Below are 22,214 nucleotides of genomic sequence, written 5' to 3' on the forward strand. Positions count from 1 at the left end.
CGCCTCTCTCTTCCCCCACCCCGCCTCTCTCTTCCCCCACCCCGCCTCTCTCTTCCCCCACCCGCCTCTCTCTCTTTCCCCCTCTCTCTTCCCCCCTCTTCCTCTTCCCCCTCTCTCTCTTCCCCCACCCCCTCCTCTCTATTCCCCCACCCCATCCTCTCTATTCCCCCACCCCATCCTCTCTATTCCCCACCCCCTCCTCTCTCTTTCCCCCCTGCCTCTCTCTCTCTCTCCCCGCGCCTCTCTCCCCTCCTCCCCCGCCTCTCTCTTGCCCCCCACCCCGCCTCTCTCTTTCTCCTCCCCCCCTCTTTTTTTTTCTCTCTCTCTCTCTCCCTCTCTTCCTCCCCCCCCCCTCTCTCCCCGCCTCCTCCTCTCCCCCCCCCCCCCCCCTCTCTCCCCGCCTCCTCCTCTCCCCGCTCCTCCTCTCCCCCCTCCCCCTCGCTGTCAGAAACACAGAGACACTGACAGAGAGAGAGACACTGGGGAGACCCGTCCCAGCAGACTGTTGGAGGGCTCCCGGTGCTGCAGTAGGTGAGTAGAAACTTAATTTTTTATTTATTGATTTTTTAAAAAATTTTTGAATTTTTTAATTTTTTGTTGTTGATTTTATTGATTTATTTATCATTTATTATTGATGGCTCTTTATTTGTAAGAGTGAGGTATTTAACTTCCCTTCTCCCCCCCCCACCCCCATCTCCCGTTCCCTGTGCCTGATTTATAAGTGTTGGCAAGGTTTTTCTGAGCGTAAAAAAATCTACACTTACTCCATTCTAAGTTAGTTTGGAGTAAGTTTTCGCTTCCTAAACTTGCAAAACAGGCATAAGTGGCTGGACACACCCCCTTTTGAAAAAAAATTGTTCAAACATGAAACTATTCAAACTCACTAGAACTGGAGCCAACTAAATGCCGAGAATTGCAATTTCTAAGATGCTCCATTCTAAACTAGTTGCTCCAAAAAAATAGGAGCCACTCAGGCCAAAACTTGAGCCCCATAATTCCTCCACCAAGTTTCTGTTGTTTACTGCTTTTCATATGGTTCTTGTCAAATGCCTTTGAAAGTCAGGTACTCCATGTAGAATTTTCCAAAATACACTTGTATAGTCACTTTCTCAACCCAGTCTGTAATCTACACATCAATATTAGTTTACATTTTAAATTAATAATGTTAATTTTGATATAGACAATATGTAGTGAGCAATTCAGTGGAGTATAAAACCCATTACATTGTCATGATACAGAATTCCCTCAATTTTGCAGCTTGTGACTTATTTTGTGACAGCTTTGTACCATTGAAATATAAATCCAGCTGCATGGCTTTTCATCATGCAGCCTTTATATGTACTCGATTTACAGTGAACCTCCATTATCCACATTAGAATTATCCTCCTTTCTGATTGTCTAAGAATGTGCATGGCTACCTCCTCATTGCAGGAGCCACTGCTTGTTTCTATTGTTTTTGTTGGTTTTTCATCGGAAAATAATATCCATTGTGACAGCTAATGAAGCTTTACGCCATGTTCCAAAATATGATTCTAGTTCTTTAATAAAAATACATAGGCCCCAAGTTTCCACATGATTTGCTCCTGATTTTTAGGAGCAACTGGTGGAGAACGGAGTATCTTAGAAATCGGAATTCTCCACATTTAAATTTTCTGCAGTTCTAGTCAGGTAGAACAATTTCACTTTTGAACAGAATTTATTTTTCAAAAGGGAGCGTGTCCGGCCACTGACGCCTGATTTGAAAGTTTCCACAGTGAAAACGTACTCCAAACTAACTTAGAATGGAGCAAGTGAAGATTTTTGTGGGCTTGAAAAAACCTTATCTACACATTAAAAAATCAGGCGCAGGTTACAAATTAGGCGTCGGGAACGAGGTGGGGGGGAGGGGGAGGGAAGTCATTAAATTCGACAATAAATCCTTAGTTATACTTATACAAATATTATACAAATAAATCCAACCTGAATAAAAATTTATAAGCGAAGAAAAGATTAATTAAACCATGTTCCTACCTGTGTGAAAGTGCTTCAGGCAGGCCTTTCAGGCAGCGGTTTGCCGTCGGGACCGACCGACGGAGGAGGAGGGAGGGAGAAGGCTGCAGGAAGCCTCAGTACTTGATGCAGCCGTTTGCCGTCGGGCCCGATGGGCGGCAGGGGGAGAAAGCTGTAAGAAGCCTCAGTGCTGATCATGGAAGGGCAATGTGGTTTTATTAAAAAATGAACAGCTGCAAAGAATTTGAATAGTCTCAAACAAGTGCATGTGTCCCGTTTATCACAGTCTATCTTTAATTACAGAATGCACTCCCTCACCCTCACACACAGAAATATCAAGAAAATTAAAATACAAGCCTTTGCAAGGGTTCAATAAACAAATTTTCACTTTTTCTGCAGCACTTTTTAAAATGGCCGAGTGCCAATGTTTACTTCAGACTGTGCGTGCGCGAACGCTCCAACGCGCACGCGCAGGGTTGCCAGCACGAAAAAAAACTCATTTAAATTGTACTCGCCCCTTCCTACTTACAAAATCGGCGTGAGTGGTAGGCTCCGCCCCCTGTGCGCTGCGCCAGGCAGACATCGAGCTGCAGAGCACTCGAGAATAGCGCGTTTTTTTTCAGGCGCCGTTTTCGGCGCGAAAAATGGGCGCCCAGCTCGGAGGGGCGCCTGTTTTGCCGCGTGTGGAAACTTGGGGCCATAGTGAGTTGCATCCAAAAAATTATATATATTTTTTATATATACTTTTGCTGCTAATGTAAAAACCATTGACTACGTAGTTGTACTTTCTTCTCTGTTTTCAGGAATTTGTCTCACAGATTGCAGTATGTTGAGACATAGGCCCGGAATTTGCGGTGGGTAATGACAACGAACAGTCAGCTTTCGCCATCATTACCCCTCTGAAACTGACCGCAACTTCGGGATTTAGCACATGCATGTCTAAACATGGGGATCCTGAAGTTGCAGTCAGTCATTCACTGCTCTGACACAGGCTGTGCTGTGGGACACCCCTCCCCCAATAGCCGGCAATCAGTGAAACTGACGAAAACGTGGACTTTTCTACGCTAATATCGCTATTACATACCCCACTAAATGTTGAGCCTTATTGGTATAGGTGGAACTGGGGTTTTAACAGCGTATTAACTGCTAAACAAACGTTCTGGCCCTGAAAAATTTATTTTTGTATGTGAAGTGTCAAATTTCTCCATTATAGAAACATAGAAAATAGGTGCAGGAGCAGGCCATTCAGCCCTTCTAGCCTGCACCGCCATTCAATGAGTTCATGGCTGAACATGAAACTTCAGTACCCCCTTCCTGCTTTCTCGCCATAACCCTTGATCCCCCGAGTAGTAAGGACTTCATCTAACTCCCTTTTGAATATATTTAGTGAATTGGCCTCAACTACTTTCTGTGGTAGAGAATTCCACAGGTTCACCACTCTCTGGGTGAAGAAGTTTCTCCTCATCTCGGTCCTAAATGGCTTACCCCTTATCCTCAGACTGTGACCCCTGGTTCTGGACTTCCCCAACATTGGGAACATTCTTTCTGCATCTAACCTGTCTAAACCCGTCAGAATTTTAAACGTTTCTATGAGGTCCCCTCTCATTCTTCTGAACTCCAGTGAATACAAGCCCAGTTGATCCAATCTTTCTTGATAGGTCAGTCCCGCCATCCCGGGAATCAGTCTGGTGAACCTTCGCTGCACTCCCTCAATAGCAAGAATGTCCTTCCTCAAGTTAGGAGACCAAAACTGTACACAATACTCCAGGTGTGGCCTCACCAAGGCCCTGTACAACTGTAGCAACACCTCCCTGCCCCTGTATTCAAATCCCCTCGCTATGAAGGCCAACATGCCATTTGCTTTCTTAACTGCCTGCTGTACCTGCATGCTAACCTTCAATGACTGATGTACCATGACACCCAGGTCTCGTTGCACCTTCCCTTTTCCTAATCTGTCACCATTCAGATAATAGTCTGTCTCTCTGTTTTTACCACCAAAGTGGATAACCTCACATTTATCCACATTATACTTCATCTGCCATGCATTTGCCCACTCACCTAACCTATCCAAGTCACTCTGCAGCCTAATAGCATCCTCCTCGCAGCTCACACTGCCACCCAACTTAGTATCATCCGCAAATTTGGAGATACTGCATTTAATCCCCTCGTCTAAATCATTAATGTACAATGTAAACAGCTGGGGCCCCAGCACAGAACCTTGCGGCACTCCACTAGTCACTGCCTGCCATTCTGAAAAGTACCCGTTTACTCCTACTCTTTGCTTCCTGTCTGACAACCAGTTCTCAATCCACGTCAGCACACTACCCCCAATCCCATGTGCTTTAACTTTGCACATTAATCTCTTGTGTGGGACCTTGTCGAAAGCCTTCTGAAAGTCCAAATATACCACATCAACTGGTTCTCCTTTGTCCACTTTACTGGAAACATCCTCAAAAAATTCCAGAAGATTTGTCAAGCATGATTTCCCTTTCACAAATCCATGCTGACTTGGACCTATCATGTCACCATTTTCCAGATGCACTGCTATGACATCCTTAATAATTGATTCCATCATTTTACCCACTACTGAGGTCAGGCTGACCGGTCTATAATTCCCTGTTTTCTCTCTCCCTCCTTTTTTAAAAAGTGGGGTTACATTGGCTACCCTCCACTCCATAGGAACTGATCCAGAGTCAATGGAATGTTGGAAAATGACTGTCAATGCATCCGCTATTTCCAAGGCCACCTCCTTAAGTACTCTAGGATGCAGTCCATCAGGCCCTGGGGATTTATCGGCCTTCAATCCCATCAATTTCCCCAACACAATTTCCCGACTAATAAAGATTTCCCTCAGTTCCCCCTCCTTACTAGACCCTCTGACCCCTTTTATATCCGGAAGGTTGTTTGTATCCTCCTTAGTGAATACCGAACCAAAGTACTTGTTCAATTGGTCTGCCATTTCTTTGTTCCCCGTTATGACTTCCCCTGATTCTGACTGCAGGGGACCTACGTTTGTCTTCACCAACCTTTTTCTCTTTACATACCTATAGAAACTTTTGCAATCCGCCTTAATGTTCCCTGCAAGCTTCTTCTCGTACTCCATTTTCCCTGCCCTAATCAAACCCTTTGTCCTCCTCTGCTGAGTTCTAAATTTCTCCCAGTCCCCAGGTTCGCTGCTATTTCTGGCCAATTTGTATGCCACTTCCTTGGCTTTAATACTATCCCTGATTTCCCTAGATAGCCACGGTTGAGCCACCTTCCCTTTTTTATTTTTACGCCAGACAGGAATGTATAATTGTTGTAATTCATCCATGCGGTCTCTAAATGTCTGCCATTGCCCATCCACAGTCAACCCCCTAAGTATCATTCGCCAATCTATCCTAGCCAATTCACGCCTCATACCTTCAAAGTTACCCTTCTTTAAGTTCTGGACCATGGTCTCTGAAATTACTGTTTCATTCTCCATCCTAATGCAGAATTCCACCATATTATGGTCACTCTTCCCCAAGGGGCCTCGCACAATGAGATTGCTAATTAATCCTCTCTCATTACACAACACCCAGTCTAAGATGGCCTCCCCCCTAGTTGGTTCCTCAACATATTGGTCTAGAAAACCATCCCTTATGCACTCCAGGAAATCCTCCTCCACCGTATTGCTTCCAGTTTGGCTAGCCCAATCTATGTGCATATTAAAGTCACCCATTATAACTGCTACACCTTTATTGCATGCACCCCTAATTTCCTGTCAATGATCAAAATTACAATTTAAATTATTGTAAAGTATGTTCTTGATATTTCAGTTTCTACCTTATCCCCATGTAAACGTTCCAATCTTTATTTCTCTATCTGTTAAAACATTTTTATTTTTAATATTTTTTATAAGTCCTGATAAAAGCAGCTTCTCATTTCCTGTCTGTGAGAATTCTTCACTGTAATTGGCTGCTTAGACAGCGGGTTGACGTCACTGTAGTTCTTCCCTGGGAATCCCCTATTCATAGCGCTGTAATCAATTACTTGTCGAAAAAGGCAAACTTCCAACAGATCTGTGTGCCGCTTTCTTTGGGGCCAACGGCGAGCGTCGTGGCTTCACTGCTGACCGCAAATTATGGGCCATAATTTTTCCTTCAAAGTTTAATGATAAATTAATACCCTACTTTGCCTATCCACATTTTACCTGTTCAAAAGCAAAATACTGTGGATGCTGGAAACTGACATTAAAAGCAGATTATGCGGGAAATACACAGCAGGTCGGGCAGCATCTGGAGAGGGAAACAAAGTTAACATTGCAGCTTGATGACCTTTCATCAGAACTGGAAAAAGGTCGAGATGAAACCGGTTTTAAGCAAGTGCAGAGGCAGGGGAAGGGGCAAGCGGAGGAAAGAACAAAAAGGAAGGTCTGTGATAGGATGGAGGATGAAAGATTAAATGACAAAAGGGATGATGGTGCAAGACAAAGGAGGTGGCAATGGAACAAGTGAAGAAACGCATGGCAGTTTGCATAAACTGGTACACAAGAAATAGGAGCAGGAATAGGCCATCCGGCCACTGGCTGATCTTCGATCTCAACTCCACTTTCCCACACTATCCCCATATTCCTTGATTCCCTTTGTGTCCAAAAATCTATCGATCTCTATCTTGAACATACTCAATGACTGAGCATCCACAGTCCTCTGGGGTAGAGAATTCCAAAGATTCACAATCCCTCTGAGTGAAGAAATTTCTCCTCATCTCAGTCTTGACCCCTTATTTTTAACCAATAAGGGAATTAAGGGTTATGGGGAGCGGGCGGGTAAGTGGAGCTGAGTCCACGGCCAGATCAGCCATGATCTTGTTGAATGGCGGATCAGGCTCGAGGGGCTAGATGGGCCTACTCCTGTTCCTAATTCTTATGTTCTTATCCTGAGACTATGCTGCCTAGTTCTAGACACTACAGGCAGGGGAAACAGCCTCTCAGAATCTACCCTGCCTAAGAATGTTATACTTTTCAATGAGATCACCTCTTATTCTTCTAAATTTGAGAGAATATAGGCCCAATCTACTCGATCTCTCCTCATAGGTCAGCTCTCTGATCCCAGGAATCAATCTAGTGAACCTTCGTTGCACCCCTCTAAATCATGTATCTCGTTGGGTAAGGAAACCAAAACTGTACACCAGTGTAGTCTCACCAAAGCCCTATATAATTGCAGCAAGACTTCCTTACTCTTGTACTCCAACCCCCTTGCAATAAAGGCTAACATATCATTTGCTTTCTTAATTGCTTGCTGTACCTGCATGTTAACTTTCTGTGATTTGCATGTTTAATTTTATGCTTGATTTAGAATCATTCAACATTTGTGACCTAGTGGGAGTGAGTGGCATGAAGTGGATTTAGCTGTCTGCTGATTTATGAGGACAATTGATTTTTATTTTGGAAAGTAATGTGGGCAATAGTGTGACCAACTCGGGACTGCTGCACTCAGCCAGTATTCAGTGCTGTGTGTGCCTTTACTTCCTGGTCTTGAAGTAAACGATGGCTAAGTTCAACTTATCTGCACTGAACAGTTGGAATCCCCTTTTACTGTAGTATGTCAACCGTTGCTCCTTGTTCCTTGCAGGAATATGACGGAACACTCAGTCTCAACAGGATTATAAATAATTGCATTATTTTACGCACATTTTTGTTCTAATTTAATCCATTTCTCTACCATTACAAGGCTGCACTTTCTGCAGTCTAGGTTTATATGTAAGCTATGAAAACCTCTGATAGTTCTCCTATCACAGTTGTACTTAGGATAACAGTTTGTTACCCTGTTTGACAAGGTGCATGATGCATTGGCAATTCCACCTGCCTTAATGTTACTGTACTTTCCTCTTCCTGTTTAATGTTTCTTTTCAGTCTCTCATCCAGATCAATCAGTCGACTCAAAACTTTGGTTTATCCTTCACAAGCTACCTTGTTGGTCTGCTACTTTTATTAAAAAATATTTCTTAAAGAACCAAAGCAGAAGCACTTGTGTCACAGGCTACCCTCTTCTCACCCAAAATCTAGCTTTTCACCTGCCGATTGTTTTTTTTTACCCTTTCCTCACTCCATTGTCAGTGAAAATCTGGCTAAGGAATCAGCTGCTTGGCTTTCCCCGACCTATTCGTTTTGACTGCTTTGAACAACTGAACCATTAACTGGCAGTTACAACATTTTTGTATGCACCTCCAAAGCCTGTTTTCCTGACTGGCTGTTTCCTGCCTGGTCCTTTTGTCCCCAACGTGAAATGCTGGGATGTTTGTGAAATGGAATGGCACTGTCTTCCTTTACCTTCCCCGCCCTCACTCACAAAATAATATCAGTAACAAGCTCTAACTATTTTGGGAGTAGGTATTCATCCTGATTGATGTGGATCCTCGATTTCCAATCACACTTGGGAGTTCATCCAGGATTTAACTTCCAACGTCAAAAATAATGGACAACATCAGAGGTCACCCATTGTTGCTGTTAACTTAATTTGTTTCATTTGCATCAGAACCCACCTGATAATGATCTACATCTATTAAATCAATTAGGATGGCATTAGTGTTTAGTCAGTGTTGACCTTGTATCTTAACCTGCAGTTGTCATCATGTCAGCTTTGCTCAAATGTTGGCACTCTTGCTGCTGAGTCATAAGGTGGGTTCAAGCCCAACTGCAGGATTTGGACATATAATCTAGGTTGACAGTGCAGTACTGAGGGAATACTAAATTGTCAGAAGTGCCATCTTTTGGATGGGATGTTAAATTGAGGTCCTGCCTTCATGCTCGGGTGGATATAAAAAAATCCCGTAAGCATTATTTGAAAACAAGCTGGAGAGTTCAACCGGTGTTCTGGCTAACATTTATTCATCATGTTGCTGTTAGTGTTTGCAAATTGGTTGCTGCCGCCTTTGCTGTATAACAATGACTGGACTTTAGAAATAATGTATTGCCTGTAAGCACTTTGGGGTGTCTTAACGATGTGAAAGATGCTATACAAATGCAAGGCCGACTTTCTTATGTAGACTTATGCCCAAATCTGTTGGCATTAGAGCTGACTTAATGCAGGTACATGCCTAAAGACATTTTGACTGTCATTGTGATGCTCCTCTACTATACCACATCGACATAGTGTTGCTCAGACTTGCCTCACTGATGTGCAAAGTTGAAACTCCCTTCTATTTCCCGAACATAGCTGTCAGTGTGCTGATTTTTACTAATTTCTGGATGGTCAACACCAGAGTGTACCTGCCAATGTCACCATCTGTAATCCATTCTGGTGTCCACCCAGTGCTGACTTTGCTGTCTGTGTTCCAGCAATGGGGTCTTCTTTCAGTGACTAATTACAGTGCAGTCCCAATTTAGTTGGCAGCTATTTGCTAATTGGGAACAAATTGGAGTTGCTCCCTTAATTAGGAGATACTTTCCTAACCCCAGTAGAATAATCAGACACCACTAAATTCAAACAGCTCTTCAAAATCTGGCCACTGCTTCACAATCGTCTTTAGCTCAACTGGACAACAGAACAGCTATGAATGCAAATTAGACAGACAGTGAACCCTTTCTCCTTTCTCCCCACCAAGGAAAGACTAATAATAGAGGGTAGTATTGTAGCATGGACTGTTCTGATTGCTTTTTACTAGTAATTATGGGCCCAAGTTTCCACATGATTCGCGCCTGATTTTTAGGAGCAACTGGTGGAGAACGGACTATTTTAGAAATCGCAATTCTCCACATTTTTTTTTCTGCAGTTCTAGTCAGGTAGAACAGTTCTAGTTTAGAACAGAATTTTTTCTTCAAAAGAGGGCGTGTCCGGCCACCGGCGCCTGATTTGAAAGTTTCCACAGTGAAAATGTACTCCAAACTAACTTAGAATGGAGCCAGTGAAGATTTTTGTAGAACTGAAAAAACCTGTTCTACACATTAAAAAATCAGGCGCAGGTTACAAATTAGGCGTCCAGAACGAGGTGGGGGGAAGGGAACTCATTAAATTCGACAATAAATCCTTATTTATACTTCTACAAATATTATACAAATAAATCCAACCTGAATAAACATTTATAAGCCAAGAAAAGATTAAATAAACCATCTTCCTACCTGTGTGAAAGTGCTTCAGCCAGGGAGAATTCTGCAGCCATTCGTGCAGGGGAGAGGGAGGGGAGGGAGAGAGAGAGAGAGCGGGGGGTGGGGGGGGAGCGGGGGGTGGGGGGGGGAGAGAGAGCGGGGGGGTGGGGGGGGGAGAGGGGATAGGGGGGGGAGAGAGAGCCGGGGGGGCGGGTCGGGGAACAGGAGCGCGGGTCGGGGGGGGGGGGGAAGCGGGTGTCGGATCGGGTCTGGTCGGCGGGGGGGGAGAGCGAGTGTCGGGTCTGGTCGGGGGGGGGAGCAGGAGCTGGCCGTGGGAGGAGCCTCATTCACACAGCCCCAGTGAAGGCCATTCAGCCAGGGCTAGGGGCTGCGTGCTTCGGGCCCCTCCCACACCGTTCGGCGTCTGGAGCTACTGCACTTGCGTGCCGACTGTAGCGCGCATGTGCAGAGGTCCCGGCACTGTTTTCAGCGCCGGGACCTGGCTCCGCCCCCCCCCCCCCCCCCCCCACAGCTCGTGCTGGCTGCGCCGAGGACCAGAGGACCTGTAAGTAGGTGGAGAATACCGAGGATTTTTTTAGGCGCGAAAAACGGGCGCCCAGCTCGGAGGGGCGCCCGTTTTATTTCTTGTGGAAACTTGGGCCCAATGTAACTCTTGTTTGAGTCCTTAAACTAATTTGTTATAATTCAAGCACTACTTCATTTTATAACTGTGGAGTATGACAAATATGACAAGTTTATATTTGACAATATTGCTTCTTGAGGTATATTTCTGACCTTGGATGTGTAGTAATGCCCTATTTTATATTGCTACTTTATTATATAAATCATGCTCTTAACTGAAGCTAGCCATGTGGATGAATTCTTCAGAATGTGCAAGTGTTATTTTGGCTTTGGTGATTTGCTGTTTTTTAAAAAATCTTTTGCAAGCACTCACCCACTTAACTTTCCTAGTACAAAAGCCTAGCACTGTTCTGGCAAATTAGGGAGGAAAATATTTTGTTTAACCACTCAACTCTAATGTGGTGCTGTAGTGCGTAAACTATTTTTATTTCCTTAAAGGATGAAGTAGAGGTGGAAGTAGTTCAGCTTAAAGCTGTGAGAATCCATGCGCCCATTACAAGAATGAAGACTGGCACTCGGGTAATTTTATATTCTGAATTTAAACCCAGGGTCTCCCTGGATTCTTGATTAATTTTGACTGTATTTTTCTCTGAAAATACTGAATCGTAACAAATGCAGTTACAAGTTCATAAATTCAGAATAATAATGAAAATTCAACGATCCATACTGCTTTCTACATATATGCTGTTATGTTTCAATTTAGTAACCGTGATTGATGTCATAGTAGTTTTGATGAATTTGCTCCATTTGCAGATGCCGGTCTATATAATGGGAATTACAAGCAACCAGACACCATTCGCATTTGGTAATGCAATACCAGGACTGACATTTCATTGGTCTGTCACGAAAAGGGACATTATTGACCTTGACACAAGACATTCTGAGGTAAATTGAGCTGTTGGGGTTCAAACATTATTTGCTGCTTACATCTGTTACCTGTGCATATTGTATTAAACTGTGTGTGTGTATATACATGACTGTATATAATATTCAAGAAATGTATTCCCCATATTGATGCAATTTTATTATTGTCTTGCTGCAGTTTTCTTGTGTAGAATTTACAAATCAGCTTTTTTATGCACTTTGTGTTTTTTTTTTAGGCATCTTTTAAACTCACAGCAAATAATAACTTTGCAATGTATGTGCACAGCCGAGTGAAAGGCAGAACTGGGCTGAAAGTTGTTGTAAAAGCCACAGACCCAGCAGCTGGACAGTTTGAAAACAAGGCTAGAGAATTGTCAGCTGAAATGCAGATTCAGGTACTGCTCATATCTCCTTTTTACTTTTTTGACATCACTGTTCATGCCATGTCATTGCATATGGGGAATGAAGACAAAGTGCATTCTTAAGGTTGAGCAGAGATAGAAGGCAAGTGATAACTGGACCAGAGAACTGGGGAAGAGAAGCAACAGAAGAAGAAGTGGAAAGAAGGCAAAGGTAGAACAGGGCGGTGGAGGGGATGGTAGAGTGGGTTAGAGACCAGGTGAGGCATAAGGTTGAAGGTAAAGAAGGAGGATTTGGAGAGAGGTAAGGGAGGCTTTGAGGAGTAGGATATTTTTTGTTGGTACTGGTTGAGGGGGGAATGTTTTTGCAGGGAAATATTGGACAAAAAGTAATAATTAATTGGACTCTTGGGAGGTGTGTGTTGTGATTGGATCTTGTTCTGATTGTGGAACTGAACCCAAGTCAAGCTAGGTCATGTGTAGAACCTGTACTGAAATACTGTTAGGATCTTTAAGCAAGCATTTCTTTGCTAAGTGTAGCTCTGGAAATCTCCAGAAGCTGCACACCTTCAAACTGACTGCCATTGTTTTTTGCAGGCTGCACCCTGCTTTCTAAATCGAATGTTTTACAAATGTTGGAGGTAATAGAAATCTTAGCCACAGATGAGAGGCGTAGGAGGCTTTGACAGTGTTTAAATTATTACCATCTGCCATAACCATTTAAGATACAGTTACTTATTTGCATGCGATAGATATGTATTAAAATATTGTCAAAATAATGCAGTTGTTAGAAGGGACTCGATAAGAACATAAGAAATAGGAGCAGGAGTAAGCCATACGGCCCCTCGAGCTTGCTCCGCCATTCAATACGATCATGGCTGATCCGATCATGGACTCGGGTCCACTTCCCTGCCCGCTCCCCATAACCCCTTATTCCCCTATCAGTTAAGAAACTGTCTATCTCTGTCTTAAATTTATTCAATGACCCAGCTTCCACAGCTCGCTGAGGCAGCGAAATTAGGGGAATAGACAGGCGTTTCTGCAACTGCAGGTGGGAGTCCTGAATGGTGTGTTGCCTCCCTGGTACCAGGGAAAAGGAATTCACTGTACGGGTGCAAGACATTCAATGAGGGGAAGAGGAACAGCCAGAAGTTGTTTTCCATCACAAGCACCAAGTTGGATCTACCATGATTATTTCAGAAAATGTATCATTAGGTGGCCAGGAGCAAGAATCAGTCTCGATAAATATGAAAAGTAAATAAAGAATCTACTAAAAAAAAAAAAATTTGAACTCAAAACTTGCCTGATTAGTTACCAAGTTGTGTACATAAAAGAAAAATGGAAAAATGCTCCAGAGACCCACTCGGTGGCCAGAGCATGGAACTGCAGCAGTCAGACAGTGTCACAACCTATCACATAACACTATTATGCAGCATTGCATAAACGCAACAAAGGAAAAGGCTACCACAGTTTTTAAATGCAGTGTGGCAGCATATACCAAACTCAATATACTGGTTGATTTATTGTGGCATTGCACGTGGAGAATACAGTCACTGTGTTACCTATCTGATGTTTCCTCATTGCTGATTCTCTGTATCCTTTCTGTTTCTGTCTTTCTCTTTCTCTTCTCTCCCCGACTCTTTCTTTCACTGTGTACTTGTCGCTGTAGTTTTAGACATTGTAGCACCATTAATAACAGCTTGGTTTTCCTTTTTTAGGTGTTTGAAGAATTACAGTTGCTCAACCCTAAAGTTAAGGCAGAGCAGATATTAATGTCGCCAAACTCTTTCTTGAAACTTCAAACAAATCGGTAAGCTTCACAAGCGCACACGTTGGTATTTAATTCTGTAAGATCTAAATTTATGATGGTGATCTTGAAAAATACAAAATTAGAGCAGCAGTCCATTTTTTTCATTTCTTTTGTTAAGGTCTCTTAGATGAGATTGGTAATTTTATGCAATTGAAGTGTTGTCCACAAATCTTAGATGGCTACAATGCTCTTGCATTAATGCTCATCGGTGATGGCCTTTAGCAGCTATTTGTGGATTCAATTTGAACTCTATTTAAGTGGATTTGCTAAAGGTCACCATTTGAATCAGCTTTATCTGACTATAAGGGATTGCTGGTGTGAAATCATTGTCTACCATCTCTCTTTTTGAATTACTTTCCCAAATCTGGGTCTATATGGCACAAAAACTTAATAATCTACCACTTGTTAAAAAATTAAATCAACCCAATGGTAAGAAAACACATTTCCAAAGAGCCTCAACAACTACTTAGGTTGTCACTATTTTGATGTTTGTCTATTTACATTATAGTTGCAGTATTTTAATTATTTGTCCTCTTAAAATGGCTGCAGACTTTCTTAGAGCCGAGCTTAATACAGCAGCAACTAAATAGCATAAAAACAGTTTTGGAACTGCTTCTGTTTGTTGACCAGTTAAATATCCTCATGCAAGCTAGGAGTTGGAGTCTGACTTGGCTCCAAGTCAGCTCCCCAACTCCCAGCTTGCATATGAGGATGCATGTATAGGCTATAAACCCCGTCTACCCCCAAGCAGGTGTGGAAGAATTCACTACAGTATAAAAAAAAATAGGTGAGTTGATAATTGACTTATACAGGAGGTATTTTTAATCAATATTCTGAAGTGAATTACTTTAATACAGGTAATCTTACATAACTCTGTTCTTTGGTGGGGAGGGTTACATTGGTATATGGTAATGTATAGCACAAAGGGGGCACTTAAACTTGGTCAGCAGAACATAGTGCCAAGCCAATTGGCTATAAACTTACGTGGATTCAACTAAATAAGAATATAAGAACAGAAGAAATAACATGGATGTACCAAATAATGACTCCAGTATTAGTTTTAGAGGATACGAGCCACTCTAACTTGCCTAAATTGTTTAAATTTACTCTCTCGTTCTTTCCTAATTGGGATAAATTGAGAAAGCATTTAGTAACCATTATGAATGGTTTTGATGAGATAATTAGTGAAAAACTATTTCCAGTGGCCGGTGAGTTTGTAATTAGAGGCACAAATATTGCTTCACCAAAAGAATGAAGGGAAAAGTTAGTAACTTTTAGCAATTGCATAGGTTTAGCAAATATTTGTATTCTGGTGAAAACTTAATCTATAATAGCTTTTAAAAGGAAGGGAATATATATTTGAAGAAGAAAAATTTACCAGGGTTGGGGAAAGGGCAGGAGAATGGAACTAAGTGGAGAGCTCTGAGAGCCAGCACAGATACAATGGGTCGAATGGCTCCTGTGCTGTAAAATTCTGAGCTGATATAAATGGATACTGAATTGGAATTAACTTTAAGAAGCTGAATTTATAATACAATCTGCTGTAGTTTATAACTCCTAAACTCAATTGTTAAAATATGTTTTAAATAAAAAATACTCCCATCCATTTTAAATTAAAAATCACTACATGCTAAACCTATGCAATTGCTAGAAATTAACATAATTCAAAAGAAATTTGTAGAATATACAAAAACTTTTACATCTTGGCATTGTTAAATTTGTGCTGTTAATTCTACATAAGTAAAATCTTTACATTCACTGTTATCAAGGGAAATCAGGGATAGTATTAAAGCCAAGGAAGTGGCATACAAATTGGCCAGAAATAGCAGCGAACCTGGGGACTGGGAGAAATTTAGAACTCAGCAGAGGAGGACAAAGGGTTTGATTAGGGCAGGGAAAATGGAGTATGAGAAGAAGCTTGCAGGGAACATTAAGACGGATTGCAAAAGTTTCTATAGATATGTAAAGAGAAAAAGGTTAGTAAAGACAAACGTAGGTCCCCTGCAGTCAGAATCAGGGGAAGTCATAACGGGGAACAAAGAAATGGCGGACCAATTGAACAAGTACTTTGGTTCGGTATTCACGAAGGAGGACACAAACAACCTTCCGGTTATAAAAGGGGTCGGGGGGTCTAGTAAGGAGGAGGAACTGAGGGAAATCCTTATTAGCCGGGAAATTGTGTTGGGGAAATTGATGGGATTGAAGGCCGATAAATCCCCAGGGCCTGATGGACTGCATCCCAGAGTACTTAAGGAGGTGGCCTTGGAAATAGTGGATGCGTTGACAGTCATTTTCCAACATTCCATTGACTCTGGATCAGTTCCTATGGAGTGGAGGGTAGCCAATGTAACCCCACTTTTTAAAAAAGGAGGGAGAGAGAAAACAGGGAATTATAGACCGGTCAGCCTGACATCGGTAGTGGGTAAAATGATGGAATCAATTATTAAGGATGTCATAGCAGTGCATTTGGAAAGAGGTGACATGATAGGTCCAAGTCAGCATGGATTTGTGAAAGGGAAATCATGCTTGACAAATCTTCTGGAATTTTTTGAGGATGTTTCCAGTAGAGTGGATAAGGGAGAACCAGTTGATGTGGTATATTTGGACTTTCAGAAGGCGTTCGACAAGGTCCCACACAAGAGATTGATGTGCAAAGTTAGAGCACATGGGATTGGGGGTAGTGTACTGACATGGATTGAGAACTGGTTGTCAGACAGGAAGCAAAGAGTAGGAGTAAATGGGTACTTTTCAGAATGGCAGGCAGTGACTAGTGGGGTACCGCAAGGTTCTGTGCTGGGGCCCCAGCTGTTTACACTGTACATTAATGATTTAGATGAGGGGATTAAATGTAGTATCTCCAAATTTGCGGATGACACTAAGTTGGGTGGCAGTGTGAGCTGCGAGGAGGATGCTGTGAGGCTGCAGAGTGACTTGGATAGGTTAGGTGAGTGGGCAAATGCATGGCAGATGAAGTATAATGTGGATAAATGTGAGGTTATCCACTTTGGTGGTAAAAACAGAGAGACAGACTATTATCTGAATGGTGACAGATTAGGAAAAGGGGAGGTGCAAAGAGACCTGGGTGTCATGGTACATCAGTCATTGAAGGTTGGCATGCAGGTGCAGCAGGCGGTTAAGAAAGCAAATGGCATGTTGGCCTTCATAGCAAGGGGATTTGAGTACAGGGGCAGGGAGGTGTTGCTACAGTTGTACAGGGCATTGGTGAGGCCACACCTGGAGTATTGTGTACAGTTTTGGTCTCCTAACCTGAGGAAGGACATTCTTGCTATTGAGGGAGTGCAGCGAAGGTTCACCAGACTGATTCCCGGGATGGCGGGACTGACCTATCAAGAAAGACTGGATCAACTGGGCTTGTATTCACTGGAGTTCAGAAGAATGAGAGGGGACCTCATAGAAACATATAAAATTCTGACGGGGTTAGACAGGTTAGATGCAGGAAGAATGTTCCCAATGTTGGGGAAGTCCAGAACCAGGGGTCACAGTCTAAGGATAAGGGGTAAGCCATTTAGGACCGAGATGCGGAGGAACTTCTTCACCCAGAGAGTGGTGAACCTGTGGAATTCTCTACCACAGAAAGTTGTTGAGGCCAATTCACTAAATATATTCAAAAAGGAGTTAGATGAGGTCCTTACTGCTAGGGGGATCAAGGGGTATGGCGAGAAAGCAGGAATGGGGTACTGAAGTTGAATGTTCAGCCATGAACTCATTGAATGGCGGTGCAGGCTAGAAGGGCCGAATGGCCTACTCCTGCACCTATTTTCTATGTTTCTATGTTATATCTCGCTGTAATTACATTCAATTCATTTCACGTTGTCCTTGCAGGTTGCTTATTTGTGTTGTCAACACAATCTGTCACAATATTTATTCTCTGCCAGAGATCAAGCTAGTGCTTGACAGTAAGTCAAAATCTAAGCTAGCGATGCAACTGTACAGAGGCATTAGGGAGACATCCACTCCCAGTGCTGCAGAACAAAACCAATAAGGGAACACTCATTCATTTTTGACAAGAACAAAGATAACCTCAAAAATATAAATTAGCCATATTCGATGGAAACGTGTGAGAACAAAGTAAATGAATAATGAGAAACAAAGGTGTTGTGAATACAAAGTAGAAAATATTTATTTGAAAGTCCCGATTTTTTTTTTTGCGCAAACGTACTCAAAAAAAAAATCATAAGTTAACGTGTGGGCAACAAAAATCCAGCAAGCGGAAAATAGGGGCCAATCTCACTTATTTTGACCATGTTTGCTATGAGAGGAGTTTGGTTGTGGCTACGACATTCTTTCCAGAACAGTTTCAGACACCTACACAAGAACATTGGTAAACTCCACAATTCTTTTGCCCTTCCCAACTCTTTGGTCTGTGTCAGGTTGTACTTGAGCAAATGTGCATGCCTATCGATCATCACTTTTGACTGGCGGACAGCTAGGGCTGAAAGCGCAAGAAACACTGTGAATATTTGAAATGGAGATTTCTATACAAGTGAACTTCACTGTTTAAAATAATATCTTTGTTCAGCAACTAGAAATTAATTTTAGTTAATTGCTTGTTTGGCAGAGATGGTGTGGCTTCTCTCAGTTATCGAGTACAGGACTGGTCTGACAAAACTCCTGTGATACACGTGGATGAGAATGGACTTCTGACATCTGGTTCCATAACTGGAACTTCTACAATTGAAGTGAACTCTGAAGAGCAGTTTGGTATCAACCAGACTTTCACAGTTGCAGTTAAGGTAAGAATATATTATCACTATGTGATTAAATTTTTCCATTGAATTGTCTATTAATACCTTCATTTTGGTTTTTATTTGAAGACCTCCGCTGAATTTGGATTGTGCAGTCTGAGTATACCTCATTTTCCAGGCTGCATCTGTACCATTTCAGCCAGCAATACTGAGGAATATTGGTCTGGAAATTGCGGTTGGAGGCATGTTGCGCCCGTACGCTTCCAACCCAAAAGAAAACTACGTATTTACCTGATGTCTCCGGAGCTTTGGATGGCTCGGGTCCTGGGCCTGCAGTCGCACACTTGCGTAAAGGCCCATGGATCCCAGGGGCGCATGCAGTTCACAAGCATCCCTGGGATCACGTGGGCCAGCCCACCCAATGAAAAAGGGGGACTCCTGTTCTGCTGATGCATCATAGAAATCACCTAATAAATCAAATTTAACCCCACTTTATTAAAAATAAATGATCACCGGTTCAAAATGAATTAAAATTAACCATTTAAAATAAAAATTTAATTTTTTGAAAAATGAATTTAAACAATTTTAAATGGAGCAACATTTATTTAAATTAATTTTAAATGCAAGTGAATGTTTAAATAATTTTTAAAAATTTATTGTCACATTTATTTTAACCCTTATGCTGTAAAAAGAAGACCTTGCACCTGCTTACGGGTTTGCTGGGTATTCGCGGGCAGTGGTTGGACAGATAGCCCAACTCTGCGCCAACGAAAGTGAATTTACAGCGGATGTGGTGGTTCTGTCCAAGAGAAACTTAACAGATTGCAAATTCTGGGGTTTCACACATGCGCAGCGCACGCAGAAACCCGGAACTTGCGGGGCTATTCTGAATTCCAGGCCTCTTTTTTTGTTTTTTAGCTTCTGCTCAAGTTTTTCAAATTTATTTGAAGAGAAGTTAGAGTACAAATTTAAAAAGCTGTACCGTGGTAAAATTGATGGTGGTGGGCGGTGGAGTGAGAGAGAGAGAAAAAAATTGATTCTTCAAAGTACACACCTGTAGTTGTATTCTATAAACTTTAGAGAGAGAAAACTGGATGAGAGATTTTTTGTATTAATTTTTCCCTCAAAAAACAACCAGTTGAATTTTGAAGCCAATTACCTTGCATGTGTTTTGTTGATGGTTAGAAATAGTCAATACTAATTGTTTGTATCTCTGAGAAAGATGCTCTAATATTTTTACACCTGTGACTAAGAGGAATGCACACACAGAAGGATGCCAACAGAAAGGCGGAGATTTTTTTTACGTTTTAATTTTTTAATGTTGTTTTGAAAGCAAACACCGCCTCTGAGGGAAACATAGGAAGGTTTGGAAGGAGTGGGAGGGTAGGAGGGAAACTGGGGTCCCAAGTTTCGGGCCGCGCCTAGAACGGTGCAGCCCCGACCTGGACGCCAGATTTTCGCGCCACATAGTGCACCAAAAAAAACTTACAGATTCTCTGGCTCCCTGCTGGTCCTCTGGAGTCGGGCGCGGCACAACACGAGTTGTGGGGGCCCTGCGCTGAAAACAGTGCCGGGACCTCTGCACATGCGCGTTACAGTGGGCGCGCATGTGCAGTAGCTCCAGGCGCCCATAACTGTGTGGGAGGGGCCCGAAGCACGCAGCCCCTAGCCCTGGCCGAATGGCCTCACTGGGGCTGCGTGCATAAGGCTGTCTCCCACGCCCAGCTCCTGCTTCCTCCCGACCCGACCCGCGCTCTCCCACCCGACCTCCCTCTCCCTCACCCTCCCCGTCCTCCCTCCCACCACCCACCCGACCCGACCCGCGCTCCCTCCGCCCCCCCCCGGACCCGACCCGACCCAACGCCATCTTCCTGTAAATCTGGTGCTGGGGACAGGCCCTGCCCGAAGTCTTGTGCCCGGCCCATTCAGCCTCCCTCCCACTTCTCCTTTCCCCCCCTTTCTCCTTTCCCACCCCCCGCCCACCCTTTCTACTTTCCCACCCCCACCCTTTCTCCTTTCCCCTCTCCTTCTTCTCCTTCCCCCCCCTCTCCTCCTCCTTTCCCCCCCCCTCTCCTTCCCCTCTTCTCTTTCCCCTTCTCCTCTCTCCCCCTTCCCCTTTCCCCTTATCCTCTCCCCCCTCCCCTTTCCCCTTATCCTCCCCCCTCCCCTTTCCCTTTATCCTCTTCCCCCTTCCCCTTCTCCCCCCTTTCCCCTTCTCCCCCCTTTCCCCTTCTCTCCCCTTTCCCCTTCTCCCCCCTTCCCCTTCTCTCCCCCCACCTTCCCCTTCTCCTCCCCCCACCTTCCCCTTCTCCTCCCACCACCTTCCCCTTCTCCTTCCCCTTCTCCTTCCCCCTACCTTCCCCTTCTCCCCCCACCTTCCCCTTCTCCTCCCCCCACCTTCCCCTTCTCCTCCCCCCACCTTCCCCTTCTCCTCCCCCCTCTCTCCCTCCCCTCGCTGTCAGAAACACAGACACTGACAGACAGAGAATGAGAGACACACACAGACAGACAGAGAGATAGAGATACTGACAGAGACACACTGGGGGCCGGGGGGCATCCCAGCACGCTGTTGGAGGGCTCCCGGTGCTGCAGTCGGTAAGTAGAAAATGTTTTATTTATTGATTTTTTTTTTCCAATTATTTCTTCTTAATTTTTTTTTATTGATTTATTGGTTGATTTATTGATGTTTTTATCATTTATTATTGATGATGGCTCTTTATTTGTAAAACTGAAGTGTTTAATGTTTGTAAACTTCCCTTTAAACCACCCCCCCCCCCCCCCCATTCCCTACGCCTGATTTGTAACCTACGCCTGATTTTCTAAAGTGTAGACAAGGTTTTTTCGAGCGTACAAAAATCTTCACTTACTCCATTCTAAGTTAGTTTGGAGTAAGTTTTCACTGCCGAAACTTTGAAAACAGATGTAAGTGGCTGGACACGCCCTCTTTTGGGAAAAAAAAATTCTGTTCCAAAGTGAAACTGTTCTAACTGAGTAGAACTGGAGCAAACTAAATGCCGAGAATTTGAATTTCTAAGATACTCCGTTCTACACCAGTTGCTCCAAAAAATCAGGAGCAACTGAGGCCGAAACTTGGGCCTTGGGTGAGGGTGTTGTACATGTGTGTAAAATAGTGCTATTTGGGTATGACTGTTTTAGACTCCTGTTGTAGCTTTTGAAATATAAAAGTTCTATTGTATGTCAGTAAAAAAATTCTGCCTTCATCCATAGCAGTTGTGCCTTTTTTGAAAAGGATTTGAATGCAAACAAGGTAATGAATTTGAATACATTATTAGCTTAACTTTTAAATGAACGCTATTTTTCCCTTCAAAGTATCTGAGAGGCAGAGACGGCAGCTTTTCTAATCATAATTTCAGGGTGATTTAACCAATTGGTTGAATTTTATAAAGACAAAGATTGGCATCACCTGCAATTTGTTGATAAGCATAGAAACCATAGGGCACAAGTTTCCACATGATTTGCGCCTGATTTTTAGGAGCAACTGGTGGAGAACGGACTATTTTAGAAATCGCAATTCTCCACATTTTTTTTCTGAAGTTCTAGTCAGGTAGAACAGTTCTAGTTTAGAACAGAATTTTTTCTTCAAAAGGGGGCGTGTCCGGCCACTGACGCCTGATTTGAAAGTTTCCACAGTGAAAACGTACTCCAAACTAAAGTAGAATGGAGCCAGTGAAGATTTTTGTAGAACTGAAAAAACCTGTTCTACACATTAAAAAATCAGGCGCAGGTTACAAATTAGGCGTAAAGAACGAGGTGGGGGGGAAGGGAACTCATTAAAT

At 43.1% G+C, this 22,214-nt stretch overlaps 1 protein-coding gene and 1 long non-coding RNA gene across 3 annotated transcripts in view; one reads left to right on the forward strand and one right to left on the reverse strand.

Moving 5' to 3' along the window:
- nup210 (nucleoporin 210) overlaps positions 1 to 22,214 on the forward strand; it is a 179,351-nt gene that overhangs the window by 108,177 nt on the left and 48,960 nt on the right. For both annotated transcript variants that reach the window (XM_070895346.1, XM_070895347.1), the window contains 5 exons: positions 11,117 to 11,197; positions 11,432 to 11,563; positions 11,779 to 11,937; positions 13,620 to 13,711; positions 18,291 to 18,465. In XM_070895346.1, the coding sequence (XP_070751447.1) occupies positions 11,117 to 11,197; positions 11,432 to 11,563; positions 11,779 to 11,937; positions 13,620 to 13,711; positions 18,291 to 18,465 (639 nt within the window). The remainder of the gene's footprint in view (positions 1 to 11,116; positions 11,198 to 11,431; positions 11,564 to 11,778; positions 11,938 to 13,619; positions 13,712 to 18,290; positions 18,466 to 22,214) is intronic.
- Positions 13,466 to 22,214, reverse strand: part of LOC139277202 (uncharacterized) — a 15,823-nt gene continuing 7,074 nt past the window's right edge. The window contains exon 3 of the long non-coding RNA XR_011596048.1: positions 13,466 to 13,647. This is a non-coding gene — a long non-coding RNA (uncharacterized lncRNA). The remainder of the gene's footprint in view (positions 13,648 to 22,214) is intronic.

Source organism: Pristiophorus japonicus, chromosome 12, assembly GCF_044704955.1.
Source record: "Pristiophorus japonicus isolate sPriJap1 chromosome 12, sPriJap1.hap1, whole genome shotgun sequence".
In the NCBI taxonomy this organism is placed as follows: Eukaryota; Metazoa; Chordata; class Chondrichthyes; family Pristiophoridae; genus Pristiophorus; species Pristiophorus japonicus.